The following is a 22,158-nucleotide window of genomic DNA, read 5'->3' on the forward strand; positions in this document are numbered from 1 at the left end:
ACAAATAATCTGCAAAGTAGCCCAGTGCCTGCCTGCCCTCCAGTCCCTACCATCTTTACAAATGAAAGAATTTCAAATATTTGGCTCACTCTTGAAATTGCTCCAAGGCCTCTCTCCCAGGGCTTTCTCTGAATCTAATTTATGCTCTCCCAAGAGCCTTTATGAAGCTACACAAACAAAATTTTAAGCCTCTTTCTTCTTTTTTTTTTTTTTTATTAACTTGAGTATTTCTTATATACATTTCAAGTGTTATTCCCTTTCCCGGTATCCGGGCAAACATCCCCCTCCCCCCTCCCCTTCCTTATGGGTGTTCCCCTCCCAACCCTCCCCCCATTGCCGCCCTCCCCCCACCAGTCTAGTTCACTGGGGGTTCAGTCTTAGCAGGACCCAGGGCTTCCCCTTCCACTGGTGCTCTTACTAGGATATGCATTGCTACCTATGAGGTCAGAGTCCAGGGTCAGTCCATGTATAGTCTTTGGGTAGGGGCTTAGTCCCTGGAAGCTCTGGTTGCTTAGCATTGTTGTACATATGGGGTCTCTAACCCCTTCAAGCTCTTCCAGTTCTTTCTCTGATTCCTTCAACGGGGGTCCTATTCTCAGTTCAGTGGTTTGCTGCTGGCATTCGCCTCTGTATTTGCTGTATTCTGGCTGTGTCTCTTAGGAGCGATCTACATCCGGCTCCTGTCGGTCTGCACTTCTTTGCTTCATCCATCTTGTCTAATTGGGTGGCTATATATGTATGGGCCACATGTGGGGCAGACTCTGAATGGGTGTTCCTTCAGTCTCTGTTTTAATCTTTGCCTCTCTCTTCCCTGCCAAGGGTATTCTTGTTCCCCTTTTAAAGAAGGAGTGAAGCATTCACATTTTGATCATCCGTCTTGAGTTTCATTTGCTCTAGGCATCTAGGGTAATTCAAGCATTTGGGCTAATAGCCACTTATCAATGAGTGCATACCATGTATGTCTTTCTGTGATTGGGTTAGCTCACTCAGGATGATGTTTTCCAGTTCCAACCATTTGCCTACAAATTTCATAAAGTCGTTGTTTTTGATAGCTGAGTAATATTCCATTGTGTAGATGTACCACATTTTCTGTATCCATTCCTCTGTTGAAGGGCATCTGGGTTCTTTCCAGCTTCTGGCTATTATAAATAAGGCTGCTATGAACATAGTGGAGCACGTGTCTTTTTTATATGTTGGGGCATCTTTTGGGTATATGCCCAAGAGAGGTATAGCTGGATCCTCAGGCAGTTCAATGTCCAATTTTCTGAGGATTCTCCAGACTGATTTCCAGAATGGTTGTACCAGTTTGAAATCCCACCAACAATGGAGGAGTGTTCCTCTTTCTCCACATCCTCGCCAGCATCTGCTGTCACCTGAGTTTTTGATCTTAGCCATTCTCACTGGTGTGAGGTGAAATCTCAGGGTTGTTTTGATTTGCATTTCCCTTATGACTAAAGATGTTGAACATTTCTTTAGGTGTTTCTCAGCCATTTGGCATTCCTCAGCTGTGAATTCTTTGTTTAGCTCTGAACCCCATTTTTTAATAGGGTTATTTGTCTCCCTGCGGTCTAACTTCTTAAGTTCTTTGTATATTTTGGATATAAGGCCTCTATCTGTTGTAGGATTGGTAAAGATCTTTTCCCAATCTGTTGGTTCCGTTTTGTCCTAACCACCGTGTCCTTTGCCTTACAGAAGCTTTGTAGTTTTATGAGATCCCATTTGTCGATTCTTGATCTTAGAGCGTAAGCCATTGGTGTTTTGTTTAGGAAGTTTTTTCCAGTGCCCATGTGTTCCAGATGCTTCCCTAGTTTTTCTTCTATTAGTTTGAGTGTGTCTGGTTTGATGTGGAGGTCCTTGATCCACTTGGACTTAAGCTTTGTACAGGGTGATGGAAAGATCTCCCATGCTCATGGATTGGCAGGATTAATATAGTAAAAATGGCCATTTTACCAAAAGCAATCTACAGATTCAATGCAATCCCCATCAAAATACCAATCCAATTCTTCAAAGAGTTAGACAGAACAATTTGCAAATTCATCTGGAATAACAAAAAACCCAGGATAGCTAAAGCTATCCTCAACAATAAAAGGACTTCAGGGGGAATCACTATCCCTGAACTCAAGCAGTATTACAGAGCAATAGTGATAAAAACTGCATGGTATTGGTACAGAGACAGACAGATAGACCAATGGAATAGAATTGAAGACCCAGAAATGAACCCACACACCTATGGTCACTTGATTTTTGACAAAGGAGCCAAAACCATCAAATGGAAAAAAGATAGCATTTTCAGCAAATGGTGCTGGTTCAACTGGAGGTCAACATGTAGAAGAATGCAGATCGATCTATGCTAAGCCTCTTTCTTCTAAGAACCCTTTCTGTGAAACTTTTCTGGAAGATTATAAATGAGCTAACCCTATGGGGTGTTTAAATGGTTACCCAAAGCTATAGGATATTTAAGTGGTGAGCCAAGGTAAAGGTTTGCTTTCTTAAAATAACTGCTTTGCTTTTTAAAATCTTAATCACATGAATCCAGGAAATTTAGCTATATTCTCTGTCCAGCTGTCCTCCATTCCATAGGCTCCTGCACCTCACCATCTGATGACAGGCCTAGGGCAGACTTTGACCACAGTTTAACTTCTGATTTAAAAAAAAAAAGCTTAGTCATCTTGGGCTGGTGAGATGGCATAATAGGTAAAGACACCACCAAGCCTGACAGTCTGAGTTTGTTCCCCAGAATCTGGATGGTGTAAAGAGAGAAATGGCTTCTGCAATTTGTCCTCAGATCTCTAATGGTCTTGAGCAGATAAACACACGCACACACACACACACACACACACACACACACACACACACACACAATGAAATATTAAAGTATTCACATCAATTTTGGGAAAGAAAGGTGTAAATGTTTATTATTATTTTTCAAATATTACAAAAACATAGAAGAGCAAGGGTCACCGCCTTTCTAACTACTCAGAATATTTGTAATGTTTTTGAGCATCCTTTCATGTCTCTGTAGATCGCGTGTATTTTTATTACTTCATAGTGAAGTTCCAGACTTTTCAGCTTAACCCAACACATTTTTCCTGTCAAGCAATTTCCCTGAGCTGGAAATTTGGCACAGGTTGGCTGGAGCATTTGCTTGGCATCTCAGATGGGCGCTCAGACTGTCTGCTGGGGCCTCTATCCAGTCTGATGCCCAGAGTCAATGAGCGTGCACCGTCTGTGGTACTCTGGAGCGTAGCTTCTACACATGCATATGTCACAGACATAACTCCTGCCTTCTTTGGGTTTAAAATCATTTGGTCACTTACTGGAGTTCTCAGTTTTCCCCTTCTTGTAAATCATGCAAGGAGGAACATTCTTAGGCCCTGAATTTTTCACTTTATGTTGTTGATTTCTGTGTATAAGTTCAAAACCAATAGGTTTATGGGGTCAAATGATAAACTAAACGAATGCTCGTGGATACTTCTGGAACACACATGAGGGGTTACTTGAGGAAAGACAGATAGCTAGAAAGTAGGTACATCACCAAAGAGCCCATTCCAGTGTGGGTAGTCATGAAAGTTGGGTCTCTGGAGTTCTTTGCCCAACTTCAGGCCGCTCTGGCAAACAAGCTCTCCTCTCCCCAATAACTGATTATTGCTTTCATAATCCTCCCAAGAGATCGTTCAAATCTCTTAAATTTCATGAACTTCCCAACTCTTATATGTTTTATTAACTTCCTAACTTGTTCTAGTTCAGATTTTCATTGTATGATAAAAACCAAAACCAAAACCAAAACCAAACCAAACCAAAACAAAACAAAACAAAACAAAACAAAACAAAACCTTGACCAAAGCAACTTGGAGAGGAGAGGGTTTATAAATGTTTATGTATCACCATCCATTGAAGAAAGCCAGGAAGGACCTCAAACATGTCAGGAACCTAGAGACAGAAACTGATGCGGAGGCCATGAAGGGGTGCTGTTTATCGGCTTACTCAGCCTGCTTTTATATAGAAGCCAAGACACCAGCCCAGGGATAGTACTACCCACAGTGGTCCCTCACCTATCAGTCACTAATTAATTAATTAAGAAAATGCCTCCACAGGCTTGCTTATAGCCCAATCTTATGGTGGCATCTTCTCAATTGAGAATCTCTCCTCTCGAATGATGCTAGCCTTTGTCAATTTGACATCCTATCCAATACACTGATAAGCTTCTCTTCTCCATCCAGGAAGTAGCTTCAACAAAGCCCTTTCCCAAAATGTGGCAAATACTTCTCTAGTCTTGACTCCTAATCTTGCTGAGTTAGCCTGTGATATATGATATGATATGATATGGTATGATATGATATGATATGATACATATGTGATATAAGTATGGATGTTATACATACGGATATATTATAATATGCAATGTTGATGCATATGTGATATAATACATATACAATACATATGGAATAAAGGAAGTGACTTACAGAAGAGCTCGTCACTTCCGTCATTGTGGTCCCCCAAGAAATTTCATTTTCATTAGACAACTCTCATGAAAGTTATTTCAATTACTGTTTATTCCTTCTTCAGAAAGAGGCAATATAAAAGCTACACAACTTTGGAGGCTTGTAAGTCTTTCAACATTAGAGACTCTGAAACTGCAGCAAGAACTCAGGTTCCAAATGTGATATCTACAAAAAACATGGAACCATGGATCTTTATTGTTACTACTATTACTGCTATTGCTACCATAAGGTTCGCTGTAAGAAATGTCGGGCTTTGGGATGACATTCCTGTGTGGGCATATAAAGCACTTGATCACATCCCCTCTTCCGTTACATCTTCTCCTCTCTCCCTCTCTCTCCCCTTTTTAATATTCTTATCTCCCTACATTCCCAGTAAAAGAAAGAATCTCTCTGAATCTGTGTTATTTCATTCAATGTGACAATATCCAGTTCTATGCATTTCCTGCAAAGAACATGATTTTTTTCTTTCTTTGTAGCTAAATAAAACTACACTAGAGGGCAAGGGTGTAGCTCAGCACTAGAGTGTTTTGCCTAGCATTATTCATCGCCCCTGCTTTGATCCCCAGCACCACAAACAGCAAGTAAATAAGATGAGAAACTCCAGTGTATAGACACCTTGCAGATACCCTCACAATTCTGCCAACCAATATAGTGGCTCTCTAGCTGAGGTGTCACTTGCCATGATTTTAGTTACCCCTGATCAACCACAGTCTAATAATTAAATGAAAAACTCCAGAAATAAGCAATTTAGATTTCAAAAACTATTTTTCTGTTTACATTGTAAATTGTGTGTTTTATATATGTGCATATAAACTATATTTGTACATTTATATGGTAGTATATATGTGTGTCTGCATATGGCTTTGTACCCATAAGTGCAATACTCTCAGAGTCCCTTGGATTCCCTGGAGCTCGACTTAGAGACCTCTGTCCTATTGCGAGCCATCCAATGTGGGTCTTCTGCAAAAGCAGCAAGTCCACTTAACTTGCTGACACATCTCTCCAGTCCCTAAAATTCATGTTTTAAATTTCAGGTCATTCAGAGCAGCATGGTGAAATCCCATACCAACCTGCTCCATCGCAGCCAGGATATGAGTGACATTATTGCAAACTGTGTTGGCGGTGTGTTTTTATATTTGTCCTATTGAAATATTTCGTCTTTGGTATGGCTATGTGGTGGGTTGAACAGAAATGAGCCCCATACACTCATGTGTTTGAATGCCTAGCCCATAAGGAATATAACTATTAGGAGGTATTGCCTTTTGGAGTAGAAGTATAGCCTTGTTGGAAGAAGTGTGTCATGGTGGGGACAGCTGTATGGTCTCATATATTCAAGTTATGTCCACTGTGGCAGTCTCCTGCTGCCTGTGGGTCAAGAAGCAGAACTCTCATCTCCTTCTCCAGCACCATGTCTGCCTGCATGCTGCCATGCTACTCATCATGACAATAATGGACTGAGCCTCTGAAACTGTAATCCAGCCCCACTTAAATGTTTTCTTTATAAGAGTTGCTATGGTCATGGTATCTCTTCACAGCAATAGAACCCTAACTAAGACAAGCTACATAGGAAATACTACAGTATACGCTAGACTTGGCATTGTTTGCAGTTTTAGACATCACTTGCAACACATGCCACATGAATGAAAGTGTCGTCTGTACCCAGACCTCCTCACAGCATATCTGTCTCCAGGAGAGAGCATGAGAAAGTACAAAACAGAGCCACAGAAGTAGATGCATGTTTACAGTTGCGTTTTTCACAATAACCAGAACAAGGAGCCAGCCTTGAAGCCCATCAATAGATGAATGAATGAAACAATGTGGTCCATACACAAAATGGAATTGTTTTCAGCCATAAAGAGAAATGCAGTCATAACATTTACAGGGAAAAAAATAGGTAACAGCGTAAATTATCATATTAAGCACAGTAACCCAGAGTCAGAAAGGTAAATACCTCTTTTTTTCATGTTCAGATCCTAGGTTTAAGAAATAGCCCTATAATTTAGTTTGTATGTATTTGGAGAATGTGGGTCATGAGACAGGAAAGGAGGCAGTGCAAGGGGAAATAAAGACTGAAGGAGGGCTGGGGAAGGGCTTGGAGAGGGGAAGGAGGAGGTGATAGCAGCACACATACCACAAAAAAGCAGAGAGGAGCTCTTAGGGAAGGAAGGAAGCAGGCTAATGTTTGAAAAGCAGAGTTGCACTTTCTACAAATCCCCCAAGAATTTCCACCCATGTCAGGCAGCTCAGAACCACCTGTAATCCCACCTCCAGGGGTCCAACACCAAATTCTGAGCATTTCACGTGCTACACTCCCATGGACAAACCCATACATACACATGAAATTTCACATAGATATACGTGTAAATTTTTACAGGGCTGGAGAGCTCTCTCAGCAGTAAGAACGCTGGCTGCTCTTCCAATAGACCTGAGTTTGATTCCATTCCCAGCACCCACATATCAATAGTTGGCAAAAAATGTCTTGCTACTCCAGCTACAGGAGTTAAGAAGCTCACCTCTGACCTCCACAGGCACTAGGAACACACGCACGCAAGCACGCACATACGCACACACACGTGATGCACAGATAATAAACGCAGACAAAAAACCACAACATATGAAAATAAAATAAATTTTAAAAAAATGAAAAATATATTTGAAATCACATTTAATCCCACAAATGTGTGTTCAATGTGTAGTTTCCTTATATTATTATTTGACGATTTAAATTTTTTTAAAAAAATAGAAAAGAAATGTTAGTGGAAGTTTATCAGGCCAAAAAAGAAATGATATCATTTGGAAACTTCCACCCTCAGGAGTGTATGTGAATTACAATAAACAAAACTAAACTTCAAAAAGTACAAGCCAGAAACAAGTTTTCCCCCTTTCTGTTAAGTACCTCTATAAGCCATTTAAATATTTAAAACAAAAACTGTAAATGCCTGTAAATATAGCCCCTCTCATGGGGGAGCTTAGGACAGAGCAGACCAGTCCGTATGCTAAAAGGAGAGTTCTCAGGGCTTCCCTATCCATCCCGAGCAAAGAAAGCTAACTACATTGTGAACAGTCCCCATAGCTGTGTAGGTAGGTGACTGCCTCTCCCACTGCTCGTGGGCAGCTGGCTGCTAAGCCACTGACCTTGCCACCCATGGTCAAACAGTACAGCTATCAATCTCTCTACTGCCTGTGAGCTCCTTACACTGTGAGGAAACTTTTCAAACATAGATAGCATCTTAGCGGTAAGTGAAACTGCAAGCTGGACCTCATGGGTAAGCAATTAGGTAATATACTAAGAGGTAACATTTCCAACCTCCTGGCCATTTGAAAAGAAATATCTTTAGAGAAATGTCTTTGCCCGAGATCTGAAATACAGAGTATTTATCTTGTCCCAGGCTAACCTTGTCAAGGAGATCTGCATTTAATAAGAATAATCTGGATCCTATTCATCTTGGGAGGGGGTTGTGAAATGGGAAGAACCTTGAAGAAAGCAGGCTACGGCCCATTCTGCCCTGGAAATGTCTGTTTGCTGTCTTCTCTGGTGCCTCTGCCTCTCTTCTGGAGCTAGACAGGCAAGATGCCACACAAAGTGACCATCCTGAGGCAGAGGTCGTTCTCTGGTAGAACCTCATCTCTTGCTCCTGCTCAGAGACCACACATCATGGGCCTCACCACATCCTTACTTCTCTGGAGACCTGGCATAACTTCCTATGTCTGTCCCACCGACTCTCCCTGGCCTCTACCACTTGACCCTTCTTAACTGAGCCCTTATTCCCACTTCCTTCCCATTGGCCCTTCTCATACCAAAAGAGCCAATGGGTAGGAAGTAGATTGATGTCAGCTATGCCTAATATTAACTATTCAAAGCCATCTTCCTTGTATTGTGTTATGCAATAGTTCCTGACTCAGGAACTATTTTCTTCTACTCTTCACTACTTAGATCCCTCTTCTAGAATACTCTACTGCACTTTGTCCCCTCTTCACCAATGGAATTTTGCCCCACTCTATGGTTCTCTCTCTCTCTCTTCTCTCTCTCTCTCTCTCTCTCTCTCTCTCTCTCTCTCTCTCTCTCTCTTTCTCTCCTTCTAGTCATTTCTAATTGGGTTGATCAATCAAGAGACTCTAGCGTAATCACAATGCCACAATCTCCACCATTGCCAATATAAACTTCGCTCTTTGCTTTCTCACTCTGTTGAAACACACATCTTTCTTGGAGCTTGGGATGTAGCTCAGCTGGTAGAGTACTTACCTTGCACGCATGAAACCCTGAGTTTGATTCTCAGGTGTGAAGATCCTGGTTTGTAGTCCCAGTTCTCCAGAGGTATAGAGATGGATCAGAAGTTCACGGTAACCCTTGACTCTACAGGGCAGTAGTTCTCAACCATCCTTCTGCTGAGACCTTTTAATACAGTTCCTCATGTTTTGGTAACTCCCCAACTATAAAATTAATTTTGTTGACTCTTCATAATGATAATTTTGCTACTTTCATGAATAGTAATATAAACATCTGTGTTTTCTGGTGGTCTTAGGTGACCCCTGTGAAAGGTTCCTGACCGACCAGTTGAGAACCATTGGTACAGGGAGTTCACACAGGAACTTTAACTGTACCTTCAGATGGGATTTTCATCCCCACCCCACGGTGATGACTGTCTTTGTGGTAGATCTTTGTTAGAACATTGTAGATTATTGCAGAGTTTCAGTGTGCATGTGTGTGTGTGTTGGTGGGAGGAAAGATTGTGCCAAATCTGAAGAACGAAGGCATGACCTCTCTTCCACAAGACCAGTTGGTAAATTTTATTCTATTACTTGAATTATTTCAGTTGCTTCTATTAAAAGCAAAGCACCTAATTTAATTCAAAATGTCTTACAATTTTGTCCTTACCCATGTGACAGTGTTCAGTATTAAGAGCATCAATTGTAGAGCTCTACCATTGACCTATGTGATCTAAGGTTAGCTTCTTAAATGCTCTATGCTTCCCCCCCTTGTATGCTGGGCTGATATGACAGAATTCACAGGTTTGGTGACAATCAAGCGTATTAAGATACATACAAATTTTTACAATGTAGGCAAGTTAGGTGTTTTTTATAGTTGCACCCCCAACTCCGATTCGGTTTTAGTACTCTAGACATAACTGTGGCCATTTCTTTTTTGCCTTCACAGATTGGTTTTTCTTTACTCTTTGTCAATCTACTAACCTCCTCTTCATTATTCAGGTCTCAGAAAAACTGCCACCACCTCTACACAGACTTCCTCAATGCCCCGAGACCAGCCATCTGTCACTCAGTGATCCCATGGCATCCCCAGGAAATTTCTATTTTAGCACTTGTCACTTTCATTAATTATATTTTAAAACCTGGGTTCCATTGTTTGAACACTTACATATGTCAAGCCCTGTTCTAAATGCATCCCCATATTCTCTTAATTAAACCTTGCCACAAATATACAGCATGTTTTAATAATTGGCAAGTGATGTGTATGTTGGTATTCCTTATACCTTGCGAGGTTCCTCGTGAGAGAATCTACAATTCATCCCCTGATCATCTTTGACTTGTCAGCACTCAGCAAGGTGCCCTGTGCATTGTGGATGTGTGATTGTGTTAGAATCCCTTGAATGGCCCAATTAGAAATGGCTAGAATTGAGAGAGATGGGGCCATGCACAAACTCCTGATACTGAGGGACTTTTCAGGAGAATGGATGATGGCTGGGCCTGAAACCATCAGCATTAGAAACAGAATGAGCAATAGCTACTATTAAATCCTTATTACTATATGAACATTTCCCATAGTGCTCACGGGTTAATGTGCTGTCATTTGATTCTCTACTGTCATATAATCTCAGGTCGTTCCAAGGACATAATAATACAATTCATGATGACATTTCATTCTGTGCTCTTGCTTCAAGGGTCATATGCAAGGTTCTGGGGAGTTTCAAAAGGCCTTACCTCGTGGGGTGCCTGCTTTTGTTGAAGGATAAAGACACATTTGGCCCTGGTAACCTTTTCTTCTCATTGAACATCAAATGCAAATTACCACAGAGTTAGAGAAGTATAATCAGGAGATAATGTTATCATTTCTATGACAATGGTCTAAGACCATAAACACAAATAAGTATTACTAAGTGGCTTTAGAATATGTTGTGTGTAAATTGAAACCATGTGAAAAAAGAAAAGAGAAATATTTAACTGAAGCTGACATTTCCTCCCTACCTTTGACCATTGTAAGCTCTCTCTCTCTCTCCACGGATGGTTAAGATCAAAACTGTTACAGTATCTCTGGATGACCTTGAAGCTGATTTTGGGCAAAGGGGCAGCAATGGCCAGTCATATCAGGGACTCCAAAGAATGCCAACAGGAATGCATGTACCACAGATTCAAATCTGGCGACCCTGGCATTCTCCAAAGCAAGTAATCATAGCATAGACTCAAGGCCTCTCTGGTTGTTAGGAACATGGGGTGCTTATGGGAAGTGTAACCTGTTCAGGGTTGTCTCCTTAGGAACTACCACTGCTGGAATGAAGCATGGATGACGAGGCCTGATCTCCCTGTTGGATTTGGAGGATGGCAAGCTGTGGACAGCACACCCCAAGAAAACAGCGATGGTAAGCCCACCTTTTTTCTATTCACTTGACTGCTCACCGAGGTGTGTGGGTGGGTAGCACCCTTTTTAGGAACTGATACTAGAAATGTGCTTGCTGGGCACGCATACAGGATTAACTGCCTGTCAATCAAATTTTAATTCGTTTCCATAGTCAGCGTTGCCCTGATTGTTTTACAACTTTTCGAAAAAGAATATAACTTATATAATTCATCTACTCTTGCTTTGATAAGCAGTTTTGAAGACAAGGGTGAAAAAAATATCTGGGTAAGCATTTTTTGCTAGGGCTATAAAATAAACTTCAGCCCTCCCTGATCCACAGTGATAAGGTGGTAAAAGGCTAGAGAGAAAATAAAGACATTGAAAATAATTAAATTGTTGTTCTTTTAAAGCCTGATGTCTCCTGATGTTCTGTTTCAAAACCTGAGTGGGTAGACATTTGTCGTCTAACTTTCCAACCTTGATAATCAGCAGCAGCTGTGACCAACCCCAGATTCTTATAGAATCACGCTCTTTTTTACATAATACACATCAATGGACTGTAGACCCCAGGTGCATTCATCTCTGTTGTGTGGTGTTGGTCCAAGGTGGTGATGTCATACATCTTCATAGATACAGAAGCATTCAGTCTACAGCCGTGATTATGCCATGCTGTGATACTGGCTTTTATGAAGAGAGTGTCATGCTAGCTGGACTCTAGAGTACGAGGAGATTCAAAGGGAACTAATATCAGCTAATCGCTTAGAAAGTGTTCCTAGATGGCTAGAGTTTAATGGATTTTTAGAAACATAAGCATGGCCGCGCTGAATTGTTAAATGAGGATCATTAGTTAATGGACATGGTTAGTGCCCAAGTTCTATAATCGAACCTGACAAACATCAGAAACAAAACAACAGTCAAAAAAAGCTCAATACAACTATTGGAGGTACCAGATACAGCCCACATCTATACCAGATATAGACTTCTGTTGCTCCATTAAATAGCATAATGAAAAGGGAGGAAAAGATTAATTCTGGCTCAGGGTTATAGTCCATCATGAAGGGAAATCAGGAGAGGTGATCTGGTTAGCCTGCTCAGTCTCCTCTCTTATATAGCCAGAACCATCTGCCTAAGGATACCTGCAATGGACTCAGTATTCTGATATCAATCACTGATCAAGAAAATGTCCCCACAGACTTGCCCGTGGGTCAGCCTAATAGAGACATTTTTCCAGTTAAGGTTTCCCTCCCACAAATAACTCTAGCTTATGCCAAGTTGACAAAAAACTAGCCAGGATAGGTACCAGCTGTACGGGGACTAAATAGCTTAGTGCATGAGGTGGTAATCAGCTAACCAGAATTAGGAATACAATTGCCCCCACAGTCTTTTTCTGGCCTTCACATTCGGCATCGGGTTGGCCTTTTTAGTAGAACCCTTTTGACTATACACATCCGTTATCTGTCTCCTGTAGCCAATGGAGGCATGTAGGCAAAGTCGGTGGTGAAGCTGAGGGGTACTGGTGTTTGTCAGGCTGCCTAAGTACTGTGTGTTGTCCTGCGGATGGACAGGATTGGAAACTACAAATTCACACTGCCTTCCTCTTTGTTATGTGCTACAGGCATGTACCGCTGTGGCCCTGCCTCTGTTCAAGCCGTTAAGCACGGCCATGTCTGCTTCCAATTTGATGCCCCATTTGTTTTTGCAGAGGTAAGTGGAAAGCCAGAGGCAAATGCCATTTTTCCACCACCGTCTCTTAACACGTCAAAGAGTTAGACACCAGGTTGCTACTTCTCGATTTCCCAGGTACATCCTGTATGCTTCCTGTCAACCAAACATCTTTCCAGCCTCGGGTTTTTTTTTTTCAAATGCTAAATGCAATTCCTTCTTAACGCTTTCCTGCCTTAAAGCTTTGAGGTTGTATTTCTACTAAAAGCAAGAGATTTGCAAGCCTGGGTTTAGTTCTGGACACCTAGGAACTGACATGCATAGTTCTGAAGATATTAAATGATGAACTGAATCACTAAAAGTGGTCTATCTGTGAAAGTTTCAGAGTATGTAACTCCCACCTAAGACTGATCCAACAGTACACATAAATCAACACACACACATACCACCACCACCAGCCACAGCAGCAGCCAAAAAGAGAAGGAAAGGTATAAAGTGCTATTCAAGTAGAGAAATTTTGTCCACTTAATGGATTGATAAAGATATTAAGTAAAGGGTCTAAGATTCCAGAATAGGGCAGGATCTAGAAAACAGGAAATAGCTAATTAAATCTAGGTGAGAGATATCAGGTAGAAGTGAATACTGATAGTCTCTTGGGGGGTTTGAGGGTATTAAAGTCTGAGATGTAGAACTCCCTTGAGGTATATTTACAGCAATCAACACTGGAATGGCACCGCCTCTGTAGCCAGCTCTTGCCGTGCAGTCACTTTGCCTGTCATTTGATGCTCACCACAACTCTTTTAAAATGAGTATTGCCAGTCTCCCCCATTGAATCGAAAAGGAAATCAAGGCAAAGAAAAGCCTAATATCCTTTCCCCAGTAGTGCAGCTAATAAAGAGATATGCTGAATTTTGAAACCAAGTGGGCACTTGAGTTTAGTGTGGCGGTCACTGGGGAAGGAATAGGTATCTTGTGTTAGTTCACATCAGGGAAGGTTTTGGGGAGCTCAACAGCCCAGGTCCTTGGGATGTATAATCCTCAGGTGGGAAGATATCAATAAATATATCCACACAGCATTAATGAAATGTGGGAATACCAAGAACACATGTAGCTATTGTAGGAACAATACAGTCGACATAAAATTGCATTCATACATGGAGATGCATTCATTGAGAAAATGGAGACAGAAGCTGAAGGATACCAAACACCCTAATACTCTAAGGCAGGAAGCAGCTTGGCAACCATGACTCTCTGTGTAAATGCAGATGGCTCCTGACCTATGGTATCTCCACTTACAAACTTTAAACTTTCTAATGGTGCGCAGAAATGGTACAAATTCAATAGAAACCACACTTTGGATTTTGAATTAGCATCCCTTCCTAGAATAATCACACATGGTTAGATTCTCACTGGTGACACTGGGCGACAGCAAGTCACAGGTCCCAGTCAGCCCTATAACCACAGGGAAAAATAACAGACAGCTACAGTGTGCCCTGCCGCTCACCTAAGCTGTCCTTTTTAACTAATCAAACCTTCTACATACAGTGAGTTTAGTTAAAACGTAATCTTACCAAAACCCAAAGAGCATTGCCTCTTGATATGACCATAGTTCTAAGAGCAGAGTGCTGTAGGCTGTCAAGGAAAGGAGCAATGGTTATTCAGACAAAGGTTATTAGACAGAAGTCAGGAGAGCCTAGTGAGATGGCCCAGTAGGTAAAATCACTTGATGCTATGCCTGATAGCGTGAGATTAATCTCTGGGGCCCACATAGCAAGAGCCAACTGCTGCAAGCTGTCTCTTGACCTCTGCAAGCACAACACAGTGCACACATTAAATAAATAGAAAAAAGGAATTTCAGGCAGAGGGCATGACCTAACCATCCAAGTGCTAAGTGTGGTCAGCTAACAGCAGTCCAGACTCAACAGCATACTAATGATGTATCAGGATGTCAAATAAAGGTAAAGGCTAAAGGATGTCCATGTGGGGACTTTCATATCCTGAGAAATTAGTCTTCTATTCTGTAAGCTAGGGAGAATTATCTGTGCCAAGAGGAATCAACCAGAACCCTGATAGCCTGTGGAACATGGGTTGGGTGGAACTATCATTTAAGATAAGAGACCTACTGGAGAGCTTGGATTGCCTCTCTATAATGGAAATGAGTAGGGCTTTATGTCACTTTAAGCAAAAAATAAACAAGCAAACACCACCTGACAAAAAGATCTTAAAGGAAGTATGATTATATTTAGGCTAGTGATTTAAAAGGGAAAGATTCCTTGTGATGGGGAAGGTACGGCAGCTGAGGCAGGAGCATGAAGCAATTGGCTACCTTACCTCAGGAAGTCTACTGGTAGCAGTGTTGACCTGCCCTGAGCAGCTAGACCCCAGCTCTCTTAAAGGTTCCACAGCCTCTCCCAACAGTGCTGCCAGCTGGGAACCACATGTTCAAATACATTATCCTGTGAGGCCCACTCCCATTCAAAGAATAACAAACCTGAACTAGGCAAATGGCAGTCATCAGGAAGGGAGGAATAGTGTTGAGAGGTACGTAGGTGGTGAGTGTCAGCATTTAGACAGCAGAAATCATCACAGATGTGAAATCCACAGAAGGAACGCACTCTACCTGCCATTGCTGTTTCTAGAAGCCTCTAGAAGCCTCCAGAGACCAGCCTTACAGTGCTTGGAGTTTTATCCATTTGATTTCATTTGGGGATTTGAAAATCTGTACAAACCTCCCCTGCTGTCATCTGACAGTTTATGACACTCTGAGAATCTCTTAATGGGAGATCGCTCTGAAACCCATGAAGCTTGCTTTTTGTACTTTGATTGTGCTTTATTGCTACAGAGAAGGAGAGAGGATGGCCCTCCTTGCAGTAGTGAAGGTCCTAATAGCTGTTAATGCAAGCGCTTTTTGCTGTTATTAAATATAGATCAGGGTGTTAGGAATGTCGTCAGGCTATGCGGATAATTGCTCCTCTCTCACCGCTGCAGAGGCTTCTTGGCTGTGCAGGCTGGGCTCCAGGTCCAAGCTATTTGTCAGAGATAAATGAGCTGCCTACAAGCATATGAGGTACCTTCTCTCAAAAGGGGCTCGCTAGGACCCCACAGGGGTGAGCGGGTGACTTTAGCATGAGTCTCGGTGACTCAGGTTGAGGCTGATGCACCTTCCCTCCCTCCACCTGTGTGTCATCCTTCCTCTTCCCACCAGAGGGATGTCAGCAGGTAGCTCGCCTGTTCTTGCCTCTCAGCATGCTGACTTCCCAGCCATTCCTCACCAGCTTCCGCACTATCCAGCTCATCGATTAATTGTCAGCTTTTCTGGAGAGTTCCTTGGTATCTAAAAACCAGTAGAACCTGAAATGGGAAAGATGTATGGAAAATGTCCCCTTTCCTCTCTCTTACTTTTTGTAGACAGGGACAGAAGGGGGCGTGCCAGGTATCTATTCCTGGGATCCTGTGCCCCTCCCTCCACATGCCTTCTCCACATTGTTGAGTTTCTGCAGGTCCAAAAAAAAAAAAAAATCAAAACAAAACAAAACAAAACAAAAAACAAAAACCCGGTGCCCCCTCTCTCCCTAGCACAGCATAGCTCAGGTCTTCTGAAGAGATAAGAGTTGAATGGTTTTAAGTTTGTATGTTCTCGTGCCTCAGTGGTCCTTAGTAAGGAACTGCCTCTTGGGAAAGACCATTCTCTTCTGCCTTAAGTGCTTCCAACGGATTCTGCTGCACTCTTTATCCCAAACTGCAAATGGACACACACACACACACACACACAGAAACACACAGAGTAATACACATAAGTGTATATACAGCTGTGTGACTCTGTCTTTCTCACACACACACACCCTCACATAGACGTATGCACAGAGATACATACAGTCACACAAGCATGCAGGCACGAACATGGTTTATACACATACACACACACACACACACACACACACACACACACACACACACAGAAGCTCTGTAAAGGTAAACTTTCCTACATTCTCATCAGTAGGAGCAATATCTGCTGCAATGAATAAATACATATATGTGTACATACAAACATACATGTATACATACATAATGAACACATACAAACATACATATACACATACATCATATTTATATACATATAAACATACATACATATATGCATACATATTTATATACATATAGACATACATACATATAGACATATGTATATACATACATACATACATACAATAAACAGAGAACACTGATAAAAACAACATCTTGGAGATGAGGTCCCAGTTGCATCTTATGCTGTGAGTCCTTATGGGGAACAAGGTACACATATGACCCCGCAGAGAGCATCCACAGCAGACCCAGCCTCCCCCAATCCCAAGCTACCAATGACAAATGTCAAGTACAGGGTGAGTGTTTGGCAGTTGTGCCAGGAGGTCCCTCGCTGAGCAGGAATCCAAGGCCTCCATATGCTCTGGAGGAATTATTGCTTTCTCTAGAGGGCCTGTATCGAGGTTGTCTTCACAGATAAATGGACAAAGCAAAGTTGGGTCCTGAACTTGAAGAGGCATCTCCGTCCCCAGTAACAAAGAACATGGAGTACACCATACTGTGGGTACCAGCAACAAATTTGCAGGGATCCTCTGACCTACTGAGGGTGTGACCCATCTCCCTGAGTCCCAAGGACCTGACAAACAACACAACCTGCACAGGAAGTGCCATGTCTGACCAGAGGCAAGAGTGATATGGTATGAAGATAACACCAGTGGTCACGAGAGGATACCTGGCTCTACGTGGCCACAGACTCTCTGAGTGTAGAGGAAGGACTGTGGTGTTCACTACATTGATTTCCATTCAAACAAACGAAAGACAACACAGGCCACAAATGCAGAGGATGCACACACCAGATGTGGATGCACACCTGTAATCCCAGCCTTGGGAGTCTAAGACCAAATCAGAAGCCGCCATGGCTACATAGTGAATTCCAGGCCAAGCTGAGGTACACAGGATAACCCGTATCAAAATTAAACGGCAGGAGCTGCCAAGATGATCTGGTGAGCAAAAGTGCTTGCTGCCAAGCCTGACAACATGGGTTCAAACCCTGGGACCACAGGTGGAAGGAGAGAACTGACTGTTGCAAATGCCTCTGACTTATACAGATGCCCCTCCCAATACACACACACGAACAAATAAATAACCTTTAAAAAACAGACATCAAATCCTATGTGGTCCTCAGCCTTCCTTATACTGTGACCCTTCATGTTGCGATGACCCCCAACCTTAAAATGACCTCATTGCTACTTCATAACTAGTTTTGCTACTTTTGTGAATTGTAACGTAAATATATGATATGCAGATTATCTGATATTAGACTTCCAAAGAGGTCACAACCCACAAGTTGAAAACCACTACACTATGCCATACTATACTATACTACTCTATACTTTCCTATACTATACTGCATAACTGATCTACATACCAACCCTTCGGAGTCATTATCTATCCCATGTTCAGAGAAAGTAGCACAGCTGGCAGTGATTATCCATTGCAGCACACCTGTGCATAACCAGTGCCGTGGCCTCGGCCGTTGGCTGAGTCTGGGGCCTATCACATGTGTACAACCACTGCTGTGGCCTAGACAGCTGGCCCATTTTGAGCACCTAGATTGTTCATCTTTAAACAAAGATACAGAAGCAGCGCCCCAGCAGCTGGAATGAAAGCATGCTGATGTCACTTTGCCTCTGCCTCTAGTACACATACAGAAATACTATCTCAGCCTCCTGTTACTCCTCTCTTCTTCCCACAAGCGACAGTGTGGTTGGGCTGGCCTGGGGTTTCCGCTCTGTAAGTTTCTTCAGCCATAGGTAAGCAGAGTCCAGGACTTAATCACTTCCCATTTAACCTTATCCTTTTGGGAAACTGTGAGCGGTGGCAAGGGTTTGGATTAGGGGTGTTTGATCTCACTTTTCTGAGAGCGTAGAAGTAAGGAAACAGCCGTTGTGCCTATTTTGCCTCCTACAAAAGGAATGTCAGTGTTTTCAGGAAGCTCACTTAAATATCCCCAAAGGAGAAATGTTGTTAGGCGGGTGTCTGCCCTTCCTTGCTCTGCTTTCCGTCAAGCCCCAAGCCTGGCAGTACCTAGGTGGGAGAGGAAGTATGCAATGACATTCAAGGGGATGGGACTATCTCAGGAAAAAATTCAAGAGGGATGGATGGGGTCGTGGGCTAGCCTGGGTCAAAGGTTTAGGACTAGCCATGGACCACTAGTCCAAAGTGAAAGTCAAAGGGACAAGGTCTTGACCAGACAAAGTGAAAAGTAGAGGGAAAAGCTATGGAGCAGCCAAAGTCAAGACCAAGAAAATGAGCTGTGGATTGGCTCAGGGATTGTAGCTCTCTAATAGCTCCCTGACACAGGCCCACAGAACTCCACTTGTCCTGACGAGTCTTGGTACTGACGTCCTTAGCAAATAGAATAATACGCACTTCAGAGATTGAGATTGGGGCTTCCATGATCGCCAACGAGATGTCTTGAAACACTGTGGACATTTACCAGTGCTCACTACATTCTCCTCAGCAGAAGTCACATCCATGGCAATTCAGAACATTTTATGAGGAAGTATGGAAAGTCATTCTCTTTAACCTCACATTTTAAAGTTAGAAGTTCATCATCGTGTTCCCGCCGTTAGCCCATAGTGACCATGCCCGTTTAAGTCAATTAGGAAGTTTTTAAGTCCTGTTCACATAGATCTTATCTCACTCTGCACAAAAGGATTCCTAGCAAGGCGGGAGTGATAGATTTTCATGTTACAGAAACCAGACCTGAAAATCACAGTGATTAACAGGGCTTCCTGCCGGTCCACACCCAGCATCAGAGCCCAGGTTCTCCACCACTACTTCAGCATCTCTCTGGACGTTCAGAGGCCTTGCACCTGCCGATTTCCCTCCTTCCTTCCCTCCTTCTTCAGCTCATTGACTCCTATGCACCTTGCACATTTCTACCTGTTACTCTGCCTACCTCCGCACTAGTCCATGCACCAACAAAGAATCTTGGAGTTATCCTATCACTGTGTGCACAGTACTGTGTTCCAGAAGTTCTCATCCATTAGAGTACTCATTAGAGTCATCTGAGAGCATTTTTAAAATATAATATATTTAGAACCCCACCCAAGCCTCCTTAATCAGACATCTACTTGTTTTGGAAGTTCCCCTAGGTGATACCGACTCCCAAAATCTCCCCTCCCACTGTGTCAACTCCTATAATGGAAGGACCAGATCTATTTTGCTCAACATTAGGGCTCTGGCACTTTGGACGCTATCTGAGAAAGCTATTAAATAATACATAATTATCGATAACATTTACTGAGTGTTACCTCTATGCCAGGCACTATGGCAAGTAGTACACGTGCATTTATTTCATTTAATTCTGCCAGTAATCCTGTGAGGAAGGCACTTTTATTATCTCACTTAAAGGAACAGGAGCTGAGCTGGGAGAGAGCTGGAAAGGCATATACCAATGACCGTTGGCAGTGTTGCTGTTTCCTACCTGATCCCCTGATAATACATAGAACTCCAAAACGGGGAGAATATGCCCACAGTAGTGTCCAGAGCAATCACCTTCCGGGCAGACCTAACTGCCTCTAGAAAGCACAACAGGAACATGGAACCTTGGAAGAGAGTGGGTTCTGCTTCATCCCAAGGCACCATCTCAAATTTCTACAAACAGCCTCATTTAGATGCTGAATGACCAGCAATTGTCTGAATTCCTCCTAGATGGTTTAATTATATAATCTAACTAAAATATGTTTTGCTACAAACATATTTTAATTTTGACACCATTAATGTGACTGAAACTGACAGGCTTTTTTTTCTTTTATAAGAAGTCCTAAAGTTGGCAGTCCAAGATTCTTCCCTTTGAATGGCTTCTGGAGCCTGCAAGCCTCTGGCCTCTGTGGCAGTATCTCATGGCTGACCAAGTTTTTCTGTCCCAGGTAGACAGCAGCTCCAAGCATTGTCACTCCCAATGAAGACACCTAAGAAAGAGGGGGATCAGGTTCTCCTCTGTCCCTCTTCCCTTTCGTAGCAGTTAGGTTAGGATCCATGCAGCTGACTTTCCCCCCTTGTACAAGTAGGCTGCACGGCCTTCACTGGCTTAGCAAGGTCCAGAAAGGCAAGGAATGAGCAGAATACTTCCAGTTTCCCCAAACAGGGTTGGATTTAACAGGAAGAGAAAGGAAAAGAAGAAAGAAAGGTTCACTGATAATGGGCCTGCCTCAGATGTTCTCCCTTGAGTCATAACTGATCCAAAGTGGATTCCCCTTCATAAGTTTTAAAGCATCTTTATTATTATTGATGTGTGTGTGTGTGTCTGTCCATCTGTCTGTCTGTCTGTGCATGCGTGAAAGAGAGAGAGATGAGGCACGTGCATGCCATGGCATGTATATGGCCATCGGAGAACTCTGTGGATTTGATTCTGTCCTCAAACTCAGGTGGTCAGGTTTAATGCCACATACTTTTACGGGAAGAACCATCTCTCTAGCCCCAGAATGTTTTTAAAAGGAGCTTGTCCAGTGGCTTCACTATTGCTGAAGAAGGGAACACAGCAATTCTACACTCTGGATGTCTACAACACAGAACATTAAAGATTTCGGAGATGAGACATTTGCTTTGTTTTTCGTTTCGCTTTTTCCTAACCAAGCCACGGTGTTTGTGCATCTGTGTGTGGTTTGAGATGGCAATGCTTGGTCACAAATGATGGCAATAATCCCTGGTCTTCTATCAGTTTACGTGTTAGGAACTTTATACTCTTCTCGACATTCTGATACGTATCACAGACTGTATTAACCAGAGCCATAGAAAACCCAGGAGGAGTTTCTTCCCTCCAACTGAATTTTGGTGCCACTGACTGAACTTTTTCATGCAGTCCCCTTCCCTTCCTTGACTCTAGTAACCCTGTTCCATTCTTCTCTTCTTCAAAGTCAATGTTTCTGTCCCCAGAAATAAGTGAGAATGTGTAGAATTTGCAGTTCTGTATCGGGCTTATTTCACTTAGCATTATGCCTTCCAGCTGGACCTGCCCTGCTACAAATGACAGGGTTTGTGCCTTTTATGACTAAAGAGTATCCTTGTCTATGTATACCACATTTGTACCTACTCACCCACTGATGAACGTCCGTGTTAATTGCATGCTTTAGCGATTGTTAAGTATTGCAATTAGAAACCAAAACCTTTGGCGGTCGTTAATGTTCTCCTCTCCTGTTCCCAGGTCAACAGTGATCTTGTTTACATCACAGCTAAGAAAGATGGCACCCACGTGGTAGAGAACGTGGATGCCACCCACATCGGGAAGCTAATTGTGACCAAAGAAATTGGAGGAGATGGGATGCAGGATATCACGGATACTTACAAATTTCAGGAAGGTAATTTGCTACAACTTAGATGTATTTTCCCAATTCC

The 22,158-nt window shown here is 42.5% G+C and overlaps 2 protein-coding genes across 2 annotated transcripts in view; one reads left to right on the top strand and one right to left on the bottom strand.

The window, feature by feature from the left end:
• Tpi1l2 (triosephosphate isomerase 1 like 2) overlaps positions 1-22,158 on the bottom strand; it is a 923,619-nt gene that overhangs the window by 832,090 nt on the left and 69,371 nt on the right. The window lies entirely within an intron of this gene.
• The window catches only part of F13a1 (coagulation factor XIII A1 chain), a 176,764-nt gene that overhangs the window by 118,273 nt on the left and 36,333 nt on the right, over positions 1-22,158 (top strand). The window contains exons 9-11 of the mRNA NM_021698.2: positions 10,992-11,095; positions 12,689-12,777; positions 21,968-22,121. Of these exons, the coding sequence (NP_067730.2) occupies positions 10,992-11,095; positions 12,689-12,777; positions 21,968-22,121 (347 nt within the window). The remainder of the gene's footprint in view (positions 1-10,991; positions 11,096-12,688; positions 12,778-21,967; positions 22,122-22,158) is intronic.

This window comes from Rattus norvegicus, chromosome 17 (genome assembly GCF_036323735.1).
Source record: "Rattus norvegicus strain BN/NHsdMcwi chromosome 17, GRCr8, whole genome shotgun sequence".
Taxonomy (NCBI): domain Eukaryota; kingdom Metazoa; phylum Chordata; class Mammalia; order Rodentia; family Muridae; genus Rattus; species Rattus norvegicus.